Source organism: Lepidochelys kempii, chromosome 3 (genome assembly GCF_965140285.1).
Source record: "Lepidochelys kempii isolate rLepKem1 chromosome 3, rLepKem1.hap1, whole genome shotgun sequence".
NCBI classification, from domain to species: Eukaryota; Metazoa; Chordata; order Testudines; family Cheloniidae; genus Lepidochelys; species Lepidochelys kempii.
The window spans coordinates 158109491-158133703 of NC_136382.1; the positions used below are offsets into that span (position 1 = coordinate 158109491).

A 24213-nucleotide genomic window follows, 5' to 3' on the forward strand; every position below is an offset into this window, starting at 1 on the left:
TTGGGAGACTGACGTTTTTGGACATTAGTCCCATTTGCACGTTGCATGAATTTTTTATTAATATGTTTGTGCATATTCCCAGACCTTTTGGATGGAAACATTGTAAACAAATTTAAAATAAATAAACTAGGCATGTTAAATATTTAGACTGTATTTATACTGAAATTCCCAGCCCCATGCCCCTTTTGTTGCCTACCTGAGCAACAACAGATTATTAAATTAAGCAAAATAATAATATAAACAAAAATTGTATGTATACCTATTCAACTTAAATGTATTTATTTCATCTTCCCTATCAAGTTGTATCAGCCAGCCTCTTATAACCGTAAAACCTTTAAATCGCTTGTTTAAAACACTTTGTATCACAAGTTTGGATTCTTGACATAACTAAGTCTGATAAGATCCTTGATTTTTTTTTTCTCACCACAGATGATGGTGATGATTCATCTACAAAGGGATATACATGCCCTGAAACAAACCAAGCAAACTATAGCAGTGTCACTAACGGCTAATCTCTCTGAAGCCAAGCAGAAAATCTGAGATTATCTGAACTGAACACAGTGTTTAAAAATAAAGGAAAGGGACCCTGACATTACGTGATCATCTTTAAAACTTTACAGTTTTGCCACTGTTCCTACTTAACAATACTGCAGTTTTTGTGACATTCCCTATGCTTAAGTACAAGACTCAATGCAGTCTTAATTATCGAGTTGCAATCAGAGACACCATAGTGTCCTTATACTTGAATACATTTTGTAACATTGCTAATAATATTGGTAACATTTTGAATCTGTTGGCTTCACAACATCTTGATGGAATAAGGAAGTATTATTTGCCTTAGTTGAGAGATGGAAACTGTTTCAGATTCTCAAACATGGCCTCTAAACATCTATGTGCAAATACAGTAGATTTATTCCTCAGATGGATACATCACAGTTGCATCATTTGTGCAGTCAAAAAAATGTATATAAAAATAGTTACACATACATAGCTAGAGCTCAAGCTCAGGCCAGCCCCAAATTTATTTTCTATTTACTTATTTCACTGATGAGCTGTAGTTTAATTTTAAGCTTTTGAAAAATACGTGTAACCCTTCTGCCAGTCAGAATTGGCAGCAACAAGGGCCGGGTTCAGTTTCTAGGGGTTCCTTTTCAACAATACAACACAAATCCAGCTCAAGCCTCACGTAGTGACAATTACACACCACCCCTTGGGCACCTCTAAGAGGCAATACTTCCCCTCTCGCAAGCAGAGTCTGAGTGTCGCAAAAAAAGCATTTAATAAAAGGAGGGAAATACTGCGGCATTAATTTGGGAAAACACCGCAAGCAGGGTTTATAAACATAAACCATGAACAAAAAAAATCCACCACCAAGTAAGTTGGGCAGTATCCATTTCCCCTCAGTTTCTTAAGTCCAGCAACCCAAAGGTCCCTTTAATGTGCCCGTCCCTTCTCTGCACCACACTCACCACCTTGGACAGTGCAGACCCAGAGTTCAGAGGTGCATCTGCAGAGTTCACTTCCTACCTTGGGTGGAGGGGGGGAGTGTAAGGAGGCACGTCATACACTCTGCTGCTCAGGCACTCACTTGCCGCCGCTCTCTGCGGGGCTTTGCTCTGGCATTCTCCACCAGCTGCCCTGCTGGCCCCTTGCCACGCCTCTTCACCAGCCACCCTGCTGGGCACGCCTAGATGTCTTCAGGGTCCCCCACTTAACACAATGCTCAGTGATTTCAGCTGTTAGTGGGAGAGCCTCACTGCTGATGCACACTGGTCTCTTGCATCAGAGACACTGTCCCAGAGCAGGTTTAATACTGGGCAAAAATCACACTGGGGAAGAAAGTTACTAGAGCCTCCCCTGGGATAGTGTTTGGGGTGTGCTATCGACCTCTGGGATCTAATTTGAATATGGATAGAGACCTCTTTAATGTTTTTAATGAAGTAAATATTAATGGGATCTGCGTGATTGTGGGAGACTTTAACTTCCCAGATATAGACTGGAGGACAAGGGCTAGTAGTAATAATAGGGCTCAGATTTTCCTGGATGCGATAGCTGATGGATTCCTTCATCAAGTGGTTGCTGAACAAACAAGAGGGGATGCCATTTTAGATTTGGTTTTGGTGAGTAGTGAGGACCTCCTAGAAGAAATGGTTGTAGGGGACAACCTTGGCTCGAGTGATCGTGAGTTAATTCAGTTCAAACTGAACGGAAGGATAAAAAAAAAATTTACGACTAGGGTTTTTGATTTCAAAAGGGCTAACTTTAAAAAATTAAGGAAATTGGTTAGGGAAGTGGATTGGACTGAAGCACTTGTGGATCTAAAGGCAGAGGAGGCCTGGGATTAATTCAAGTCAAAGTTGCAGAAGCTATCAGAAGCCTGCATCCCAAGAAAGGGGAAAAAATTCATAGGCAGGAGTTGTAGACCAAGCTGGATGAGCAAGCATCTCAGAGAGGTGATTAAGAAAAAGCAGAAAGCCTACAAGGAGTGGAAGATGGGAGGGATCAGCAAGGAAAGCTACCTTATTGAGGTCAGAACATGTAGGGATAAAGTGAGAAAGGCCGAAAGCCATGTAGAGGTTGAACCTTGCAAAGGGAATTAAAACCAATAGTAAAAGGTTCTATAGCCATATAAATAAGAAGAAAAAAAGGAAAGAAGAGGTGGGACTGCTAAACACTGAGGATGGAGTGGAGGTTAAGGATAATCTAGGCATGGCCCAATATCTAAACAAATACTTTGCCTCAGTCTTTAATGTGGCTAATGAGGAGCTTAGGGATAATGGTAGCATGACAAATGGGAATGAGGATATGAAGGTAGATATTACCATATCCGAGGTAGAAGCCAAACTTGAACAGCATAATGGGACTAAATTGGGAGGCCCAGATAATCTTCATCCGAGAATATTAAAGGAACTGGCACATGAAATTGCAAACCCATTAGCAAGAATTGTTAATGAATCTGTAAACTCAGGGGTTGTACCATATGACTGGAGAATTGCTAACATAGTTCCTATTTTTAAGAAAGGAAAAAACGTGATCCGGGTAACTACAGGCCTGTTAGTTTGACATCTGTAGTATGCAAGGTCTTGGAAAAAATTTTGAAGGAGAAAGTAGTTAAGGACATTGATGTCAGTGGTAATTGGGACAAAATACAACATGGTTTTACAAAAGGTAGATCATGCCAAACCAACCCAATCTCCTTCTTTGAGAAAGTAACAGATTTTTTAGACAAAGGAAACGCAGTGAATCTAATTTACCTTGATTTTAGTAAGGCGTTTGATATGGTGCCACATGGGGAATTATTAGTTAAATTGGAAAAGATGGGGATCCATATGAAAATTGAAAGGTGGATAAGGAACTGGTTAAAGGGGAGACTACAGCAGGCCATACTGAAAGGTGAACTGTCAGGCTGGAAGGAGGTTACCAGTGGAGTTCCTCAGTGATCGGTTTTGGGACCAATCTTATTTAATCTTTTTATTACTGACCTCGGCACAAAAAGTGGGAGTGTGCTAATAAAGTTTGCGGATGACACAAAGCTGGGAGGTATTGCCAATTCGGAGAAGGACCGGGATATCATACAGGAAGATTTGGATGACCTTGTAAACTGGAGTAATAGTAATAGGATGAAATTTAATAGTGAGAAGTGTAAGATTTAGGGATTAATAACAAGATTTTTAGTTATAAACTGGGGACGCATCAGTTGGAAATAACAGAGGAGGAGAAGGACCTTGGAGTATTGGTTGATCAGAGGATGACTATGAGCTGCCAATGTGATATGACCATGAAAATAGCTAATGCGGTTTTGGGATGCATCAGGCAAAGTATTTCCAGTAAAGATAAGGAGGTGTTAGTACCGTTATACAAGGCATTGGCAAGACCTCATCTGGAATATGGTGTGCAGTTCTGGTCTCCCATGTTTAAGAAGGATGAATTCAAACTGGAACAGGTACAGAGAAGGGCTACTAGGATGATCCGAGAAATGGAAAACCTGTCTTATGAAAGGAGACTCAAGGAGCTTGGCTTGTTTAGCCTAATCAAAAGAAGGCAGAGGGGAGATATGATTGCTCTCTATAAATATATCAGAGGGATAAATACCGGGGAGGGAGAGGAATTATTTAAGCTCAGTACCAATGTGGACACAAGAACAAATGGATAGAAACTGGCCATCAGGAAGTTTAGACTTGAAATTAGACAAAGGTTTCTAACCATCAGAGGAGTGAAGTTCTGGAATAGCCTTTCAAGGGAAGCAGTTGGGGCAAAAGACCTATCTGGCTTCAAGTTTAAGCTTGATAAGTTTATGGAGGAGATGGTATGATGGGATAAAATGATTTTGGCGATTAATTGATCTTTGACTATTAGTGGTAAATAGACCCAACGGCCTGTGATGGGATGTTAGATGGGGTGGGATCTGAGTTACTACAGAGAATTCTTTCCTGGGTATCTGGCTGGTGAGTCTTGCCAACATGCTCAGGGTTCAGCTGATCGCCATATTTGGGGTCAGAAAGGAATTTTCCTCCAGGGCAGATTGGCAGAGGCCCTGGGGGGTTTTCGCCTTCCCCTGCAGCATGAGGCACGGATCACTTGCTGGAGGATTCTCTGCACCTTGAAGTCTTTAAACCATGATTTGAGGACTTCAATAGCTCAGACACAGGTTAGAGGTTTATCGCAGGAGTGGGTGGGTGAGATTCTGTGGCCTTCGTTGTGCAGGAGGCCAGACTAGATGATCATAATTGTCCCTTCTGACCTTAAAGTCTGAGTCTATGAGTATCAGTGATTTCAGCTCTGCTGTGTGTAACAAGACTCTCAATTGAGTCTAAATTAGCACTGTTATTACACAGGGGAGAGAGGAAGGGTCAGACGGTGTCTGGGACCCTTAGGCAAGGCCCATACCACCAAGTACAAGTACCTGTCCCCACCAACTCTCAACCCACTGGGCTTTGGAACCCATTTCCCCCTGCCTAGCGAGTGCCGTTAGTTGAGGGTGAGTCACTCAATCAAAAAATGCCAAGTACAGTTCCACTGCCCTGAATTCACACAAGGATAACAGCCCTTTATTACTCCTGCCCCAATAACAAGAAGACTGAGAATTCAATACCAGCCAAAAATGACCATTTGGGCAAGCAATCCTATCATGCTGAGCACTAGGCAAGGTGGGTGTTCTCATGCAAATGAGATCAGCTCCTGAAGTCCTCTTCCACAGCTCATTACTAGATGTCAGGGGAGAGCTCATTCAGACTCTGCTTACCTACATAATTGTTCACACTCCACTTTGTCTTTCACAACAGCATCTGTGCTGTGGGTCCAGTGTTGTTTTGGTGCTCCAGTATATCACTGAAATGACAGTAAAAAAATTTTATGTACCTGGTACATGAGGTTGCAATGGAGGAGCATGTTACCTGCCATATCTATGTGCAGCAGCCCTGAAGCTAAATTAGCATGTTAGGCAGCACCAAAGCAGTTAAATGGTTATTGACTTTTGCCTGGCAGTGTCTCCCCCACTTTCTCTTAGACTACCCTGAGCCATGTTTAAGCAGGACCACTTTCCCATTCCCCAGACAAACTCCACGTGCTAAGGGCACGATTTCACCCATAAGGCTTGTCTACACAGGGATATCCAGGAATGTTACTCTGAAATAACTAGAAGTGAGAATTTGACAAATGAATTAATCAAAACCAAATTAAGGCCCCTTTAATTCTGAGTAAGAGTGACGATACAGGGGTTTAATGCTGTTTAACTAATCAACTTTAAATGAACATATTTTGTGAATTCAGATTAACTTTCCTGAGTGTCCCCATTTAGCTAGAACATCACAATAAATCATTTTTGTTTTGCTGTGGCTGAGTTAGATAAAATCTTGTGATGCTATAAACTGGAACTGCACAGCTCATGGATTCTGTATTCCCATGCTGACACTAGTTGCAAAGCTCATTTTTTCTTGAGGAGGTCTCCAGCAGTCCTTGTATTCAAATCATCTGGACTTTCTTGCACAGAAAGCAGCTAGCAAGTTCTGTTTAAGCATCAGCAGAAGTAAAGATACAAAAGGCAAGCTGATTGATTCTAACTGAGAATATTGTAATAGTGCATGATACAAAGTGTGGTTATAACCAGGTACCCAAACACTTCAGGTGCATAGGCCAGTTTCAGTCACCCTAAATAACAGGTCTCTAGTATAATTGCACTTCCTGAAGCCCAGTTTTGCTTTATTAAATATTTTTTTATATATTTAAAAATAAGAAAAACCGTTTTCAGGGGGTTTTAAAAGAGAATTAGTACATCTTTTTATTTTAAAAAGAACTCTTGTGCTAAAAATGAGTGTTGGGTTTTAATGTAAAATAGCAGAAGATTATTAATAGTGCCAGTCACATAAGACACACCTGATTTTGAGCCTGATCTTGCTGCCACACTAATCAATGGCAAAACTTCCCGTGACTTCAATGGGTGCAGGACTAACCTCTTGCATTCGAAACTAAGTTAAACAATATTTAAGGAGCATTCAGGTAGCAGAATATCTTGCCAAACAGCTCTCCAGCACTCAAGCTGACATAGAATGAAGTAGTACTAGCTGTTTAGCTTTTATGCTGTGATAGAAATGATAAATGAAATATGCTGGGCCATGTTCTGGTGCTTTTTGCTTTTCCTGACTCAAGGTACAAAATGATGCAATCAAAATGGTACTTAGCATCAGTACTCTGACCAGCATTGGAGTTTCTGCACTGCCTCCACAAATTGCTCGTTCTAGGAATTCAAGTGAGGGCGCTTGTGTGTCGGGATTCAGAGAAGGACATACTAAAATATGTGGACTCTGTACCCAGGACCCTAACCCTCCTACTCCATAATGTCACTGAACTTCATGCTGTAAACCTTCCAGATATGTGAACTCAAAAGATTTAGGGGGAACCAGGACTGCGATATACAAGAATTGAACCCTGTGATCTTTTTCTGATTGCATATATATGAATGCCAGAATGTGGCCTTTTGCATTAAAATGGCAGTATAACCACATTATACAAGGACCTGAAAATTATGTTGTATTTAAGTGAGTAGCTCACTGGTAAAGAGAGGAGTATCAGTCCTGACTCTACTTTGACACTGACTTTTATGCAGTTGAGATAAATGTGTATATTTAACTGTAGTCTATGGTATAAATTATACTCTCTCAGTGTGCCTTCTATAAACATGACAATGTATATCAAGATTGAGTTATTATTAAGCATATGTTTGCGGTGATCTGTAGTGCAAGAAAACTAATTTTGAGATGTTCCTTTTATAGCAAAAGCAAGTTGGTCGCTCACCAGGGGTGAGCAGCACAGAACATCAGCAAGAGATCACCAAATTAAAGGCTGAGTTGGAAAAGAAGAGTGTTTTCTATGAAGAGGAACTATCCAAACGAGAAATAATACATGCTAATGAAATCAAATCCCTGAAGAAAGAACTGCGGGATGCAGAGAGCCAACAGCTTGCCCTCAAGAAAGAGATCATGATCTTGAAAGACAAGTTAGAAAAGACCAGGAGAGAGAGGTAAGTGTATCCCTGCAGCTCACCTGAGAACTCTAGATACCTTAATATCTTCAAATGTATTTACAGACCACACCATCACAGCAGGGTTCTGGCTGTAATCAGAGACATATTGGTATATCTAGTGTCATAGCTGAAAATAAATAAACTTGAAATCTCTATGTGACAGGTTTCCCACAGTGTGCCACCTGGATCTGGAGTACCACTGAGCCCTCTGACCCACCAGCCTGGGCTCCCTCTCACACTGTGCTGCTGTGACAAGCTGCAAAGCCTTCCAACCTTGCACTTTCATGAGCATTCACACTTGTAAGGACACACCCAGCTGCAGTTACATGCAGGCTGTCTAACCACCAGCCTCCCAGTTTAAGACCCCAGAGCAGTACCATCCTACTTGGTCCAATGTGGCCAGTATATGGGTTTAACCCGGTCAGCCTCTCCCTCAATGTGAAGAGGACCATGCACACTTGTGGTAACCAAGATGAGATTATCTCCAGACACCTTAGTCAAATGCACATTGGTTTGGATTAAAACATAAAATAAGTTTATTAAGTTGGGCTGTCAAGTGATAAAAAAAAATTAGTCGCGCTTAATCACACAATTAAAAAAATTGAATACCATTTATTTTAAATATTTTGGATTTTACTACATTTTAGAATATATTAATTTCACTTGCAACACAGAATACAAACTATACAGTGCTCACTTTATATTTATTTTTTATTACAAATATTTGCACTGTAAAAAACCAAAAATACATATTTTTCAATTCACAAGTACTGTAGCGCAATCGCTTTATCATGAAAGTTGAACTTACAAATGTAGAATTATGTAAAAAAAGACTGCATTCAAAAATAAAACAATGTAAAACTTTAGACCCTAAAAGTCCACTCAGTCCCACTTCTTATTCTGCTAATTGGTAAGACAAACAAGTTTGTTTACATTGATGGGAGATACTGCTGCCTGCTTCTTACTTACAATGTCACCTGAAAGTGAGAACAGGCATTCACATGGCACTGTTGTAGCTGGCATTGCACGATATTTACATGCCAGATGTGCTAAAGATTTATATAAAGAAAAAAAGAAAAGGAGTACTTGTGGCACCTTAGAGACTAACCAATTTATCTGAGCATAAGCTTTCGTGAGCTACAGCTCACTTCATCTTATGCATCCGATGAAGTGAGCTGTAGCTCACAAAAGCTTATGCTCAAATAAATTGGTTAGTCTCTAAGGTGCCACAAGTACTCCTTTTCTTTCTGCGAATACAGACTAACACGGCTGTTACTCTGAAACCTAAAGACTTATATGTCTCTTCATGCTTCATCCCCCATTCCAGAGGACATGCTTCCATGCTGATGATGGGTTCTGCTGGATAAGGATCCAAAGCAGTGCCGACTGATGCATGTTCATTTTCATCATCTGAGTCAGATGCCACCAGCAGAAGGTTAATTTCTTTTTTGGTGGTTTAGGTTCTGTAGTTTCCACATCAGTGTTGCTCTTTTAAGACTTCTAAAAGCATGCTCCACAGCTCATCCCTCTCAGATTTTGGAAGGCCCTTCATATGTTTAAAACTTGTGTCAAGTGCTTTAGCTATCTTTAGAAATCACATTGGTACCTTCTTTGTGTTTTGTCAAATCTGCAGTGGAAGTGTTCTTAAAACGGACAACATGTGCTGGGTCATCATCCGAGACTGTTATAACATGAAATATATGCAGAATGCGGGTAAAACAGAGCAGGAGATGTACAGTTTCCTCCACAAGGAGTACAGTCACAAATTTAATTGATGCATATTTTTTTAAATGAGCGTCATCTGCATGGAACCATGTCCTCTGGAATGGTGGCCAAAGCATGAAGGGGCATGCGAATGTTTAGCATATCTGGCATGTAAATACCTTGCAACGCCAGCTAGAAAAATGCCATGCGAAAGCCTGTTCTCACTTTTAGATGACATTGTAAGTAAGAAGCAAGCAGCAGTATCTCCTGTCAAGGTAAACAAACTTGTTTGTCTTACCGATTAGTAGAATAAAAAGTAGGACTGAGTGGACTTGTAGGCTGTAAAGTTTTACACTGTTTTGTTTTTGAGTGTAGTTATGTAATCAAAAAAAATCTGCATTTGTAAGTAACACTTTCACGATAAAAGAGATTGCACTTCAGTACGTGAATGAGATGAATTGAAAAATACTATTTCTTTTGTTTATCGTTTTTACAATGCATATATTTATAATCAAAAATAATATAACGTGAGCACTGTGCACTTTGTATTCTGTGTTGTAATTGAAATCAATATTGAAAATGTAGAAAAACATCCAAAAATATTTAATAAATTTCAATTGGTATTCTATTGTTATAAGTGCAATTAATAGTGATTAATTTGAGTTAATCGCGAGTTAATTGCGATTAATGGACCGCCCTAATTTTACATGATTATAAGTGATTGCAAACAGATCAAAGCAGATTACCTAGTAAGTAAACAAAAATGCAGACTGCTCTTAACATACCAGATGAATTAGCAAATTCTCACCCTGAGTGATAAACAGGCTGGCAGATTCTTAAGGGACAAGCTGCCTTTGCTTTGCAGCTTGGGTTTCCCAGGTTTTCATGCATAAGCTAGAAATCCCTTTAGCCTGGGACTATCACTTCCCCTAGTTCAGTCTTTGTGCGTCAGGTGTTTCCAGGTGTGTTGTTGTAGGGAGAGTGAGGTACCATCATGATATCATTTCCCCCTTTTAAATCCTCTTCCCACTTGCTGGAAAGCTCTTTTGCTGTGACCTGGGTCAAACAGTTCCCATTGTCTAGTGCTAACTCTGAGAGGTTTCTGTTGTACACAGTTCCTGAGGTAATCCTTATGTTTGTGAGAATTTCCACAATAAGCCGTTAACATTGTTTGACCTTTTTACCTTTGTACCTGAAAGGCGGCTTCTGGGTGTTTTCAACTTCACAACATGTTTCAGTAACACATACTTAGCCAAACTTCATAACTTCACATACCTAATAGCACATACAATCCAACAAGATATTAATGTCTTGCAGATCAAGACTTTTAGAATGATACCTCACAAAGCATACTTTGTGCAAAACATATCCTAATTATATGACAATGGTGGATAAGGGGGTGCCAGGGGGTCACACCCTATACTAGCCATCTTCAAAAATATATGTGATGAGGTGGAACAGTTACTCTTCCTTGTGTCAAATTGTGCACTGGCTTTCCACCCCCACCCCCATTCAAGTAACTGGAGTTGCAGGGTTGTAAATCAGGGAAGAATTTGCCCCATTGTAGCTTAAATAATTTTTAGCATTTTTCTCTGTTTGATGTTTTCAGCTTTTCACTGGAGATCAGCTAGTGCTTACACTTTCTGCTGGCCCGGGAACAATAGTTTAAGGTGGCCAGAGGCTGATCTGCACTGGTTTTATTCAGTGCTAACATCTGTCACCATGCCACTGTATACACAAACCTAGTCATGTGTACTGAAAGGGTGATTTGTCAAAGACCTGCTTTTATTGTCACTTGAGGAAGCTTCCATTTTTCCATGAATGTTCACTGCAGGGTCAGCCTTAGGGCCAGGCAAATGGGGCCCACGCCCAGGGCACTGTATCCAGGGGGCACCACAAGGGACTTGGGCTTCCCCTGGCTGGCTGTGGCTGGACGCCTCTCTTCTCTGGCCCCTCCCCTGCTCTGGGCCAGCAGGCTTCTCCCTGACCCCTCCCGCTTCCCTCACTCATGCCTCAGCCAGTTGGCTGAGGGCTCCAATTCTGCCCCGGGGAGCCCAGAGTGGCGCAGCTGGGGCAATCACTGGCGGCACAGCACACCGCTCGCTGCCTGGAGCGGAGCCAGGTCCCTCCCTGCCTGCGACCCTGTGCCACTCGATCTCTGGTGGGGGCCGGCTGGGCCGGGGCCAGGAGGAGCAAAATTTCCACATGAGTCGGGGGCAGAGGGGGGACTTAAAGTGACAGTGTGCTCACTGTCTCTCAGACTTCCCTAAAACACACACCCACAGGCTCTCACGCCCACATATACTGTCTCACAATCCCCCAACACAGATTGTCACACACACATTGTCTCTCTCATACACAGACTGGCTCTCAGACCCACATACGCTCTGCCTCTCAGTCTTCCATCTCAGATTGTCACACACACAGAGTCTCACACTGCCCAACACACATTCTGTCACACAATCCCCCAAGCTCACACACAGGCTCTCTCTATCATGCGCGCACACTCACACACACACACTTATATTATTATTATTGTTATTACTGCTTGGTACTTCCTGTCAAAATGCTTATGGTGAGCCAGGAGTGGTTAGGGCTGCAGGAGGGCCGTGGGCTCTGGCAAGATGCAGCCCCATGTGACAGCGCGAAGCCCTGCCTTGAGCCGCAGGCCAAGTGCCAGACACCACAAGCCACCCCAACAGCACAGAAGTAAGTGTGGCATTACACCATTTACCATGCCACCCTTACTTCTGCGGACAGAGGCCTAGGAATAGGAATTTGCTAGTTGTAGCAGTTACTCATTGTGACATTATCTGATTAAAACAAGACCATGTAGATCATTGTTGCAACCACTATTATATATTTGCAACAAATCTTGCACAAAATGTGGCATGTAAGATGTCTATGAAAAGGTTATGATTTGCTGAATATGTTTATGCTATTGGTATGCATATATCATTTTTGTATTTGAAGTTATGAGTACTGTCTCTATACCTGTATTTCAAATGTTGGCTCCTGGGGTAACATCCACAAGGTGGTTAGCCAGCACATCTTGAAGGGACTAGTCAAAGTAAGTGGCTCATCAAGGGATACTTAACTCACAGTGGACCATGGGAGACACCCATCTACATTGAATGGACTTTCCTGTGGACATTCCATATGAAGTGTAGGTAGGTGATGGCGGAGGAGCGGGAGCCCACAGGAGCCAGGGGTGATGGTGGGAGGAGGAGGGAGGGTGCCAAAATACAAGTTCGCCCAGGGCACAGTTTTCACTGTGGCTGGCCCTGGTTCACTGAATGGTATTCATCAGTAAAGGCAAGTCCATCTAACTGGATAATATAGCCGTAGTAATAATAGCTTGAGTGTATGTAGCACCATCATTGATGAAGGTTTCAAAGTGCTTTACAGACAGTGGCCCATCAGTTTCCTTAATCTTTCTCACAGCAGGAAGTGAGATAGAAGGACTTCAAAGGTGTAGTTCATGCAGAGGGGAAAGGCAGGTGTATGGGATCTTGTACTTCCATGACTACAGAGTGGGAGCTGAGCAGAAGAATGAAAGAGAAGGCAAGAGGCAGGGAACAGCAACTTTAATGCTGTGTTCTTCTTCAAGTGCTGGTCCCTATAGGTATTTACTGTGAGTGTGCATACATGAGACTGGAAGATTCTTCACTAGCAGTGCCCTTGGTCCATGCCTGCACCTCCTCGGGCTCCAAACCAAAAATATAAGGGTGTCCCAGACCAACCATCTCTCCAGTTCCTATCTACTGCTCATGATCCAAGACAAAACTCCAACAGTATCCGCAGCTTTGCTAGAATTCCTGTCTTCTGCCCAGGTTTTCTTGTAAATAGTTTTTACTTTGCGTATACAGTGTGACAAAGTTCCTGCTCTACCTTGGTGGGTCTTGCGCTTATTGGCAGATTTGCTAACCTTGGAGCTTCAAGGCAGCCCTCAGCTTGGCCATTTTTCTGAACCCACAGTCCAGGTCGACTCCTCCTCTGTCTGACCAGGAGTTGGGAGGATTTGGGGGGAACCCAGGCCCACCCTCTACTCTGGATTCCAGCCCAGGGCCCTGTGGAATGCGGCTGTCTAGAGTGCCTCCTGGAACAGCTGTGTGACAGCTACAACTCCCTGGGCTACTTCCCCATGGCCTCCTCCCAATACCTTCTTTATCCTCACCATAGGACCTTTCTCCTGGTGTCTGATAATGCTTGTACACCTCAGTCCTCCAACAGTCCACGTTCTCACTCTCAGCTCCTAGTGCCTCTTGCTCCCAGCTCCTCACATGCACACCACAAACTGAAATGAGCTCCTTTTTAAAACCCAGGTGCCCTGATTAGCCTGCCTTAATTGATTCTAGCAGCTGATTGGCTGCAGGTGTTCTATTCAGCCTGTCTTAATTGTCTCCAGAAGGTTCCTGATTGTTCTGGAACCTTCCCTGTTACCTTACACAGGGAAAAGGGACCTACTTAGCCTGGGTCTAGTGTATCTGCCTTCTATTACTCTCCTATAGCCATCTGGCCCGACTGTGTCACAATAGATAGTGTTTTGGGATTAGGAGTTCTGCCACCGTTATTCCCACCATTCAGGTCACCTGTTATGCCCTAAATCCTGCATGGCCTGCCCCAGGATCTTCCCAGTTGGTAATCCCCATGCCTCTTGCTTGTACTGCATCGGAGAGGCTCACATTCCATCCAAGTGCAAGACTTATTGTTCATTTCCACCTCGTACATGACGCTCTTGCAAATTCTGATTTAGGATGCATCTGACGGAGCTCTCCATGAGGCCACAGCCCAACTCTGGGTCTTCTGACCCTGCTGTACATCAACAGGATCCACCTATTACTAGCCATCTGGTCTGGGTTTACCTTAGTCCCATATCGTCCAAGTCCAGACTTAAAGGCTCTAGCAGGCACAGACAAGAAGAGTGTAAGAAAAAACACGCTAATAAGAAGTGGGAGAAATCCTCACCTAGTCCCTCTAAGAAGAGAACTGCCTCCCCTACAGCTTCTAAATCAGGTGAGACTCTGCACCTTGGTGTGAGTGTGTCTGGAGTTGCCAGGGAGCATGGGCCAGTACCATCAGTACTGAGAGCCGAGAACACTCAAAGACTGTTGCCAATTTCAGGCTGTCCTCAATAAGGGAAAGATCATAGCAGTTGTCCCTGCAAGTGTTACTTAATGTGACACTGTACCATGGTGACTTCAGTAGTCATCATGAGGTGGGCTTTTGGCTTCACCCCTCAAGGTTTTCTAAGGAAGTCCAAGCTATGATGGAGGACCTCCCCTTTGGGAGTAACATTCTGTTCAGCAAAAAATGGATGAGTCATTACACTCTCTCAAAGGTTCCCAGATGACCCTCCTCTCCCTGTGGAATTATACCCCAGCACATTGGAGGAAGTACTCTAAACTGTCTCCTTACAGTCAGCATCCCTCCCCCAGCTCCTTGTTAATCAACAGACTTACAAACCAGCAGGAAACACCAGAAGTTACACCACAGCAGACAACATACTCGCCACTTTTCACCCGCAACCCCATCAAGAAGTCATTTTGACAGGAGCTTCAAGAGCTCCAGCCAGTCTCCACATCGCCAGATACCCACTTCCACTTCTTTCCAATGTATCAACACGTTACACTAGACAGATGGGTCCCAGAGATCATCTCCACCGCTACACAGTAGAATTCCTTTCCATCCCTACATGAAATCCCTCTCCCCAGCCCTCTTCAGGGACCTCTTTCATGAGAGGTTTGTCAGACAGGAGATAGATTGCCTTCTTCAGCTAGGAGCCATAGATCCCATGCCCCCTCAACACAAGGGGAAGGGTTTCTATTAGAGATATTTCCTTTTTCCCAAAAAGAAGAGCAAATGGACACCCATGCAGAATTTATTGCAGTGACTTTGGACTCAACTTCAGCCAAAGGCTATTTAACTCTGAACAGGTTCCTCGCAATGAGGAACCTCACTGCCCAACTCTGCCTGACAGCTTGTTCCAATCGGATCCTTTTAGCTCACATAGCCACCTGTTATACATAACACCCTACATAAGGCTCCATCTTTATTGCCTTCAGGTGTGATTATGCATGGTTTGTGCTCTGAACAGAGATACCTTAGACAAACCAATCTCAATCATCACAGAGCAACCAAGTGGCACAAAATTTTTGAGCCCAAAAAGAATCCCAGCTACACATCAATCTACTGAAACTTCAAGGAAGGTATGAGGCTTGCAGAAGGTTTCTGTTTTTTAGCACATTTCCAATATGTTCTGGTCATGTTGGACAACATGACCACAGGGTTCTACATAAATAAGTAGAGGACAGTGAGGTCCACCCCTCTTTGTGCAGAGATAGTCAGACTATGGAATTGGTGCATCCAACCCCAGATCACCCTTTGAGAGGTGCACCTTCCTGGAGTAATTAACACCTTAACCGACAGCCTCAGCAGACACTTCTACAGGGACCATGAGTGGGAGCTTCACAGCTTGATGCTACAGAACTTCTTCCAGAAGTGGGGGGTCCCTGTAATGGGACTTCTTTGCATCACGGGTAAACAAGAAGCGTCCAACCTACTGCTCCTGTACTGCTCAAGTGCACAATACTAGAGGGAATGCATTCCTGGTACAATGGTCAAAACCACTGATGTATGCTTTCCCAACTATTTTCCTCTTACCTTGGGTCCTTAACAAGATCAAACAGGACAAATCAACAATGATCCTAGTGGCAGCTTGGTGGCCGAGAGTTTTGGTTCACTAGCAACCTCCAGATGTCCACACACCCATATATCAGCTTACAGCCATTGCTGAACCCTCTGACTCAAGACAAAGGTAAAACCAGCCATCTCAACCCAACATCTATCCACCTCAAAGCCTGGTATTTGGATGGGCAGTGAGCTTAGAGAGCTTGTGCTCAGAAATACAATCCATTCTCACTAACACCAGAAAGGCTTCTAGAAAAAAATGATATGCTGCCAAATGGAAGAGGTTCTCCATCTGGTGCCAACATCGCCATGTACTTTTGCTGTAATCTGCAATCACTACCATCTTGGCATATCTCCTGTTGCTGAAGTAATCGAGTTTATCCACCAGCCCATCCACTAGTTTATTTTGTGTACATGTGGCAGTGATTAACGCATTCTGTCCTCTGATAGACAGCTTCTTGGTAATCACCTACACTACAACCAGGTTTTTTGAGAGGTCTTCTCAGAATTTTTCCTCCAGTATTAGTATCTACTCCTAATTGGGACCTTAACCAAGTGCTGTCAGCTCTTATGAATCCACTTTCGAGCCTTTGGCCTCTTGCTCCCTTCTCCATATACCCGAGAAAGTGGCCTTCCCAATGGCAATCATCTCCACCAGGAAAGTAGGTGAGCTTGCATCACTTATGGCAGACTTTCTCCCTTTGTGGTTTCATGAGGCTAAAGTCCCTGAAGTTGCACCCCAAGATCATCCCAAAGGTTCCCTCTGAATTCCACCATACATCTACCAGTATTCTACCCAAAACCTCATGTCACCAAGGAGGACAGAAAGCTCCATTCTCTGGGCGTAAATAGAGCCCTTTCTATCAGTAAAGGATGAAACCCTTTAAAAATCCCTTTAAAATATTCATCTTTATTGCTGAGTAGATTAAAGACTCTGGAAATGGATTTTGGGCTGCATGCTGCTGTTTTATGAACAAATGGAAACCTCTCCTCCTCGGGATATGAGCACCCATTCAAATAGAGCACATACTACTTTCATAGCTTCTCTCCAGTGAATACTTCTCAGAGAAATCTGTAGAGCAGTGACATGGAGCTCACTGCATACATTTACCAGACATTACACACTGGTTCAAGCTTCTTTAGCAGATACATCCTTCGGCACAGCATTCCTACAGTCTGTGGTGCAGCATGGATCCTCGCACCCTCCTCCTCAGTGAGTACTGTTTGTGAGCCACCCACTGTGAAATACACATAGTGACCAGTGCTCTAAGAAGAAAGGAAGGCTATTTCCCTTATAGTAACTGAAGTTCTTTGAGATGTGTGGTCCCAATGTGTATTAAACTACCAGCCTTCCTTCCCATTTTGATACTTCCTAGTTGATTTGTGGTAGAATAGGAACTGAAGAGGTGGTCAGTCAGCCCCACCCCTTATGCCCTGGGTTCGGAGCACAAGGAGGCGCAGGGCACAAGTGTGGACCAACATACACTGCTAGTGAAGAATCTTCCAGTCTCAGGTGCATAGAGCGTATGTGCACGCACCCATGGTGAATACCCATAGGACCACACATCTCAGAGAACTCGTTACTAAAAGTTAAGTAACCTTCCTTTTCCCCTCTCACAGCAAAATTAAAGAACAGACTACATTGGAGATTTCTGTTGTCCTGATCAATGGTAGCTCTTGTTTCCAGCTTTAACATATTCTGATGTCTAAATAGATGGAGTGGAAGGGAGGGGGTCAAATGATTTTTAGGATAGCAGAGATGACTGCTAATTTCAGGAAAGTATAGACAGCTGGGATCCACAGGAAATAGCTCTGTTGTCCCTATGGATATCCTCCTGTTCTAATAAAAACTGGATATTTCCCCTACCTTTATTGATCTGCTGCTGATAGTAGAAGATGGGATGAAATGAAAAATGGCTTTTTAAAAAATCTGTTAAATGGAGGGGGGGCGACACATGTGGGGGGAAAATTCTTCCTTAATGAATTGTTTTATGCAAGAAGAGGGAAATGTGCAAAGGAATCACTTCAACTACTACTGGAATACAGCCATCTTTGGGACAGCAGCCCATTGTGTGTCAATACATTATACCTTTGTTTTAGGAGAGGAAGTGAAGAATAAAATCCAGCTGAAATGGTAGAGGTAGTTTCCATAGTAGCATGTTATCACTATCACAGTTAAAGTTTTGACAAAATACTGGGGTCAGAAACCCTACAAATGCAAAAAAAGGCTACCACATCTTTAGTGATTCGAAATAGAGTTATGGATGTTACCTGAATACTATAGTGACCCTTTAACACCATGCTGGCATGTTAGTTCAGTACTGACTCAATGAGAAGAGTGTCATATAATGAATTGACAACACCACAACCTGTCCAAGTTTTTCTTGGAGCTTTCTCATCCAAATATTGACCAGCCCCGATTCTACATGGTTTATGAGAACTTATCGGGTTACAACCCAAAGTCATGCAGCTACAAAAGTCAAAAGGTGATCAAATTTCCAATTCTAATATAATAGCTGAAAAGTTTCATAAAGTTACTCTATTTCATGTTTGCTGTTTATAAATCTAGTTCCAACAGGATCTTTTAGAGCTCTGTAAAGAAAAAGTGAACATGAATTGAGTCTAGCATGAATGGGACAGTATGTATAATATATGTATAATGTGAAAATCATGAACAAAAAAGTATCAAGTATCCAAAATTAAGGGCCTTGACCCTTCAGTGGGAGTCAAAGACACATAGTACAGGAAGAGTTCAGCATCTTACAGGATCAGCCCTCAAGAATAGAAAACTTTCTTTATAAGGGCCTGACCTTGCACCAGGCTCTTTTAGAACAGGCATGTGTAGAGTCCCATTGCGGTCTTTGGGACTCCGCTGAGATACAAAGAGACACAAATCTACCCTAGCAGATACTAATGCATGACTGGGGCCTTAGTAAATGAAAAAAGATGACCTGACTTGGATCTGAAGTAGCTCACTGATTTATGAGTGAAGCATAAATATTACAAACTGAAGAATTAAAGTGTTGCTCCGCTTTAAGTATTTGGTAGTCGTCTCTAGAGCACATTGTTTTAGTTTATAAAACTTTATTGCATTTTTCTCTTTACCTGCAATGTTTTTTGTTTTCATAACCAGACATAAAAAGTTTTCTGAGCCTCTGCCAATAGTAAAGGGGCATTAGGTAGCAATATTGAAAAGGATGAGGAAATACTGGGAAGTTTTATGCTGACCCTATCTCGATTATTGGAACAAAGACATTTCTAAAAACATAGCATATACCAAAATGGAAATTAAAAAACAGGTCTTGCATAAAAATGAAAAACTGTCAGTATTTATATGTGATCCCGTGTGTGTGTGTTTTTAAAAAAAACAACAAAAAGCTGAGAGGTGATTGAAAGGTTTTATCATCTGCATTACTTACAAGTGGCAAAGAAAAGAGCAAGTTATGTAGGTTGTTCAACACCAGAGCTAATAAGAGCTTTATTCAATAGTATTCTGAATATGTTAGGTGTTTTCAGAAAAACTGCTTTCGGAAAGTCATAGTTTTTAAAAACAATTATTGGTACAATTTTTCATATCCCTCCACTGCTAAAGATAAGGTTTTCTTAGTACCAGTAGTCCAAGTGCATAGGTCTCAGAGGGAAAGAAAAATGCTACTTTTTCCATACTGAGGACAATATGCTAAGGTGTGATAACTTGTGATATACCAGGTCATGAAAGAAATGCCTTATACCGTTGGAACACTGGAATACAAGATAAGACCCATAATCCATCTACTCCAGTATTCTGTGTCCAGGGCCTGCTCCAGGCACCAGCAAACCAAGCAGGTTCCTGGGGCAGCAAATGTAAAGGGGCGGCAGGACGTTGGGCTCTGGGGCGGCAATTCGGCGTCTGCTCCGTCACAGTGTGTTTTGCGCTCGGCGGCAATTCGGCAGCAATTTTTTGCACCATCAGCCCCGTTTGGCAGCAGTTGTTTTTTTTCGCCACTTGGGGCGGCATAAACGCTGGAGCCGGCCCTGTCTGGGTCTGACAGTTGTCAGTACCAAATATTTTAGAGGAAACTACAAGAAACCTGCATTGGACGATATGGAATAGACTGTCTTTAGGAGAAGTTTCTTCTGAACCTGTGAATTAATGGATGGTTTACAGAGCATAGAGGTTTATAAGTCAATTTTGTACAGGGTGTGACACAGGTCTGTCAAATGTTGGAGGTTTGAGTTTGACTTCAGGGCCCTTTTTTGTTGTTTCAAAATAGCAAGATAAAATAATTTGTGCCCTCCACCACAGTCACAGTAGTAAGGTTAAGGGTTACACGATGTCTTAAAAGATGGATTTTACGTTGGTTTATTGTGGCTCATTCACAATTATTTTGAGAATAAAAGACAATCTAGTGTATGTGTATGCTTTCTATAGCTTGTGAGCCGATAGATGGCTAAGGTTTAGAGGAGAATAAAAAGTTGATGGGAGAGAGAGATTTTGATCTTCTTCCCTACCTAGGGTGTATACCAGTGGATTTCATCACTTTTCTGACAGTGTGATTCAAGGCTTGTCAAGGAGATACTTGAGGGCAGTAGGTGGATCTTTCCATTTACCTCTTATTTCTGAGGCTGCATTTTCCCCCATTAAATTTCCTTATCTCCTCCCTTTGCTTCCCTTGCCTCATTCCTGATCAGTCTGATTTACTGGTATAGGGACTATCACTAAGGCTACATTTTAGTCACACATATTTTTAATAAAAGTAATGGATAGGTCACAGGCAGTAAACAAAAATTCCTGGCCCATGACCTGTCCATGACTTGTAATATATACCCCTGACTAAATCGGGGGGTGTGGTGTGGGGGGGTGTTCCCGGGGAGTGCCACGGGTGCGTGTGGGGGGGGGGAGGAGGAGTGGCCTGGGTCCCTGCTGGTGCAGGTGGGGGGTGTTGGCTGGGCTGGCAGGCTTCCTACCCAGCTCCTTGTGACTACATGGAAGCAGCAACATGTCCCTTCCCTAGCTCCACGTGCTTTCCCCGCCCCAAGCGCCGGCTCCGCAGCTCCCAATGGTCAGGAACTGCTGCCAATAGGAGCTGCGGGGGCTTGCCTGTGGGCGGTGCAGCACATGGAGCTAGGAACTGAAGGAGGGACATGTCACCGCTTCCAGGGGAGCCCCACAAGGTAAGTGCTGCCCAGAGCCCTCACCCACTCTCGCGGTCAACCCACAGCCCTGAGCCCCAAACTCCTGCTGCTATTGGGGGGCGGGGTCCCTGGACCAGCCGCACTGGCTGCTGCAGAAGTCATGGGGATCCCGGAAAATCACGGAATCCGTGACTTTTGTGACAGACTCGCAGCCTAAACTATCACCATTGCAATTAAGAACTTCAGTTACAAATACTAAAAACATGTCAAGTGTGTATCCTGTCCCTTTTCTTCCCCTCCCCAGAAACAGGAATTGGCAGAAATCCTAAAACCCCATCAACACAGTGGCTGTGATGATCAAGGCTTTACAGAGCAAATATTAGGCAAAATTCATAGCAACCAAAACAAATCATAACAATAAACACACAAAACTAAACAAAAAGAGTTTGCCAAACTTTTTTTTTTTAAGGCTTAATCTACTGTTTGAGAAATTAGTCTTGATTCTGCTCCTCATACATGGCAGTGAGACTCATTATCCATTCCCCTAATGCTTTAATCTTTTTCTGGCTATTGCCCAGGCTGTTCATCATATGCATGGAATCTCTTAGTCTGGGAAAGGATTGGTGGTAGATTTCAGAATTGGAGTTTAAACAGAAATGATTAATATGGTACATTGGTAGAATGAAGTGTTATGTTTCAAAGGATGCCTAGCAACAAACGATTTCACAGATTATCCTAATATGGTGTACTATATTTCAAAGTCGGGTTGAAACACTAAATGAATTTCAAATTAGGAATAGGAAATTCAAACCAGGAATACTCCTAAATGGGCTCAGCATAGCCACCAACAGCCTCTCAGCTTTTAAGGATGTTCTTGCAGAACTGTTGTAACTCTTTGCCAAATTCTTTCTCAGAGACAGAGTAAAACCAAGATATAATTTCCCCATCACATAATCTGAAACACTGACCTGTTTGCAGTTAAATTCACACACTTCAGGACAGAGTTTTTGATGTTTATTTTATCTGGCTTTTTAGTGAGTACCTACTAAGCATCTGAATACTTGAACAAAGATATTTATTGAACTAGAATTCTTGCACCTGCTGTATGTGTGGCACAGCCTAATTAGCCCACTGGTAAAGTCCATCCTTGTTACTTACCATTAGTGAAAGTAAAATGCTATAAAGTGGTCTTCCTGAAATTCTGCAAGTGTAGGGGATCCAAAAAGGGTGGATTTGAGGTGGAGGTGGTAGTGTGTGTGCAAGGGGAGTGGGGGCAGTGTAGCTTTGCTGCATTGTATTACCCTTCTTCTGATCCCATGGACTGAGAGAATTGTGCTCCATTTAGCAGGGAGAGAGAGCCACAGCATCATCATTCATCGGCAAATCCACAGGGATTCCTTCAGTTAGGATAATGTTGATTAATTCAGCATTCTATTACGTGTTCCCTCACTGGTGAACAAAACCCACCTGAGAAGGCAAGGGTTGGGAGCAGGAGCTAACCTGAGGCTTTTCACGGAATGAGCAATCTGAACAGACTTGAGAATCTGCTGATATTCATGTCTCCAGTTCAGTCATGATTGTGTCCCTGTTGGTCAATTGATCCATTCTCTTCTTATTGATACTGATGGGTGAATCGTCAATAAGTGGCCTTTTAGGTCTGCTAAATTAGCCTGGCAATATTGTAAGCAGAAGCTTTTCTCATCACTGGTTTAATCCTGCCAGTCCAATGACTGTTCCACACATGGCAATCTATTAGGGCGAGGTCTCATCTCTGGCAGTTCTGCCTTTAATCCTGCCTGGGACCAGGAAGTGCAGAGATATATAGAAATTAAAATGCCATTTTAACAAAGTAGTGTATATGAAGGTTTTACCTTTAACTGTGAGTGTCTGAATTTGTGGGGTTGCCTTGAGACTGTAATACATTCCTATCTTTTATTCTGCAAAATTATAACTACTGAGCATTTGGAAGATCTACCCAAAGAATAAAGTACTTATAAGTAGGCTGAGAAATGTTAGTTTCCTAAGGCTCTGCAGTCCTGCAGTGAAGGAAGGTTAATTTTGTCTAACGATAACACTAAGCACACTGACTCGCTGTCCTAAGACTAAGATGTTGTTCACGTTTTAGGGGGGTTAATATTTTTAATAATATGTTTAATATTTTTACTTTCAGCTGCTGTACATATTAATTTTTAGAGCCTTTACATACTTACACATTAGTATTTGTTTAATCAAACAATATAGTAGATTGTTTGCAGTATATGAAACTTTTTATTGTATTTTATATTATACCTTAGCCAAAGTGAAAGAGAGGAGTTTGAAACAGAGTTCAAACAGAAGTATGAACGGGAGAAGACTCTGCTAACAGAGGAAAACAAAAAGCTCTCAAATGAGCTTGATAAGGTGAGTGTTGCTTGGCTGAAGCTAGAGAGTTTGAAGACAACAATACAGGATCTTAGTAGAGATGTATAAGACCCATTTTAGGTAACTGACTCCAACATGTAATCTCCAATATAGGATATATCAGAAGTTCAGCTGATCCTGCACAGAAGAGTCTCCCCCATTTGGTTTGAGAAGAGAATCGAATCTTATCTGATCTTCTAAATGTATTTTTAAAAGAACTAAATTATGTTGATTTTATGGCTTTTTCACAGAAACTCTTGACAATTCTTTAAGCCAAAATAAAACAATAATGATTTGCTTGCATGACCCAAATAACCATGTAGTTGATCAATAATGTGATTACTTTACATGTACTTTCATGTAGATTACTATGAAATTGTACTTGGTCATTTCTACCTTGGAAGATGAAGTGTTACTTTGAGATCTTAAAAAGCTACAAATTACAAGGCGGCTGTGTTAGCATTACCATGTGTTGAGTGGAGGATGTAATTACAATGAAAGAAGAATTGAGCAAAAAATAATTAAGCTAGGTTATCTCTTTAATGTTCATTTTTTCCCTGGGTTGTTCCAGTTCATTGCTGGTTGGCAAAGGTTACCTAAAGCAAGAAGTTCATTTGATTTTTAAATTGCTTTTATGTGTATTTTAAAAAATAATGGAAGACATTTTTAAATTACCATACTGTACAAACTAAGAATATTTCCATAACAATGTAGACATTTATATAGATGTAGCTTCAAGTACTATAAGATTAGAGGCTTTGATGTTTCTGTACTTTGCCTTATTC

The 24213-nt window shown here is 42.2% G+C and overlaps 1 protein-coding gene across 7 annotated transcripts in view; it reads left to right on the forward strand.

The window, feature by feature from the left end:
- The window catches only part of CDC42BPA (CDC42 binding protein kinase alpha), a 322264-nt gene that overhangs the window by 217491 nt on the left and 80560 nt on the right, over nucleotides 1-24213 (forward strand). For all 7 annotated transcript variants that reach the window (XM_073338668.2, XM_073338662.2, XM_073338664.2 and 4 more), the window contains exons 15-16: nucleotides 7269-7516; nucleotides 23323-23428. In XM_073338668.2, the coding sequence (XP_073194769.1) occupies nucleotides 7269-7516; nucleotides 23323-23428 (354 nt within the window). The remainder of the gene's footprint in view (nucleotides 1-7268; nucleotides 7517-23322; nucleotides 23429-24213) is intronic.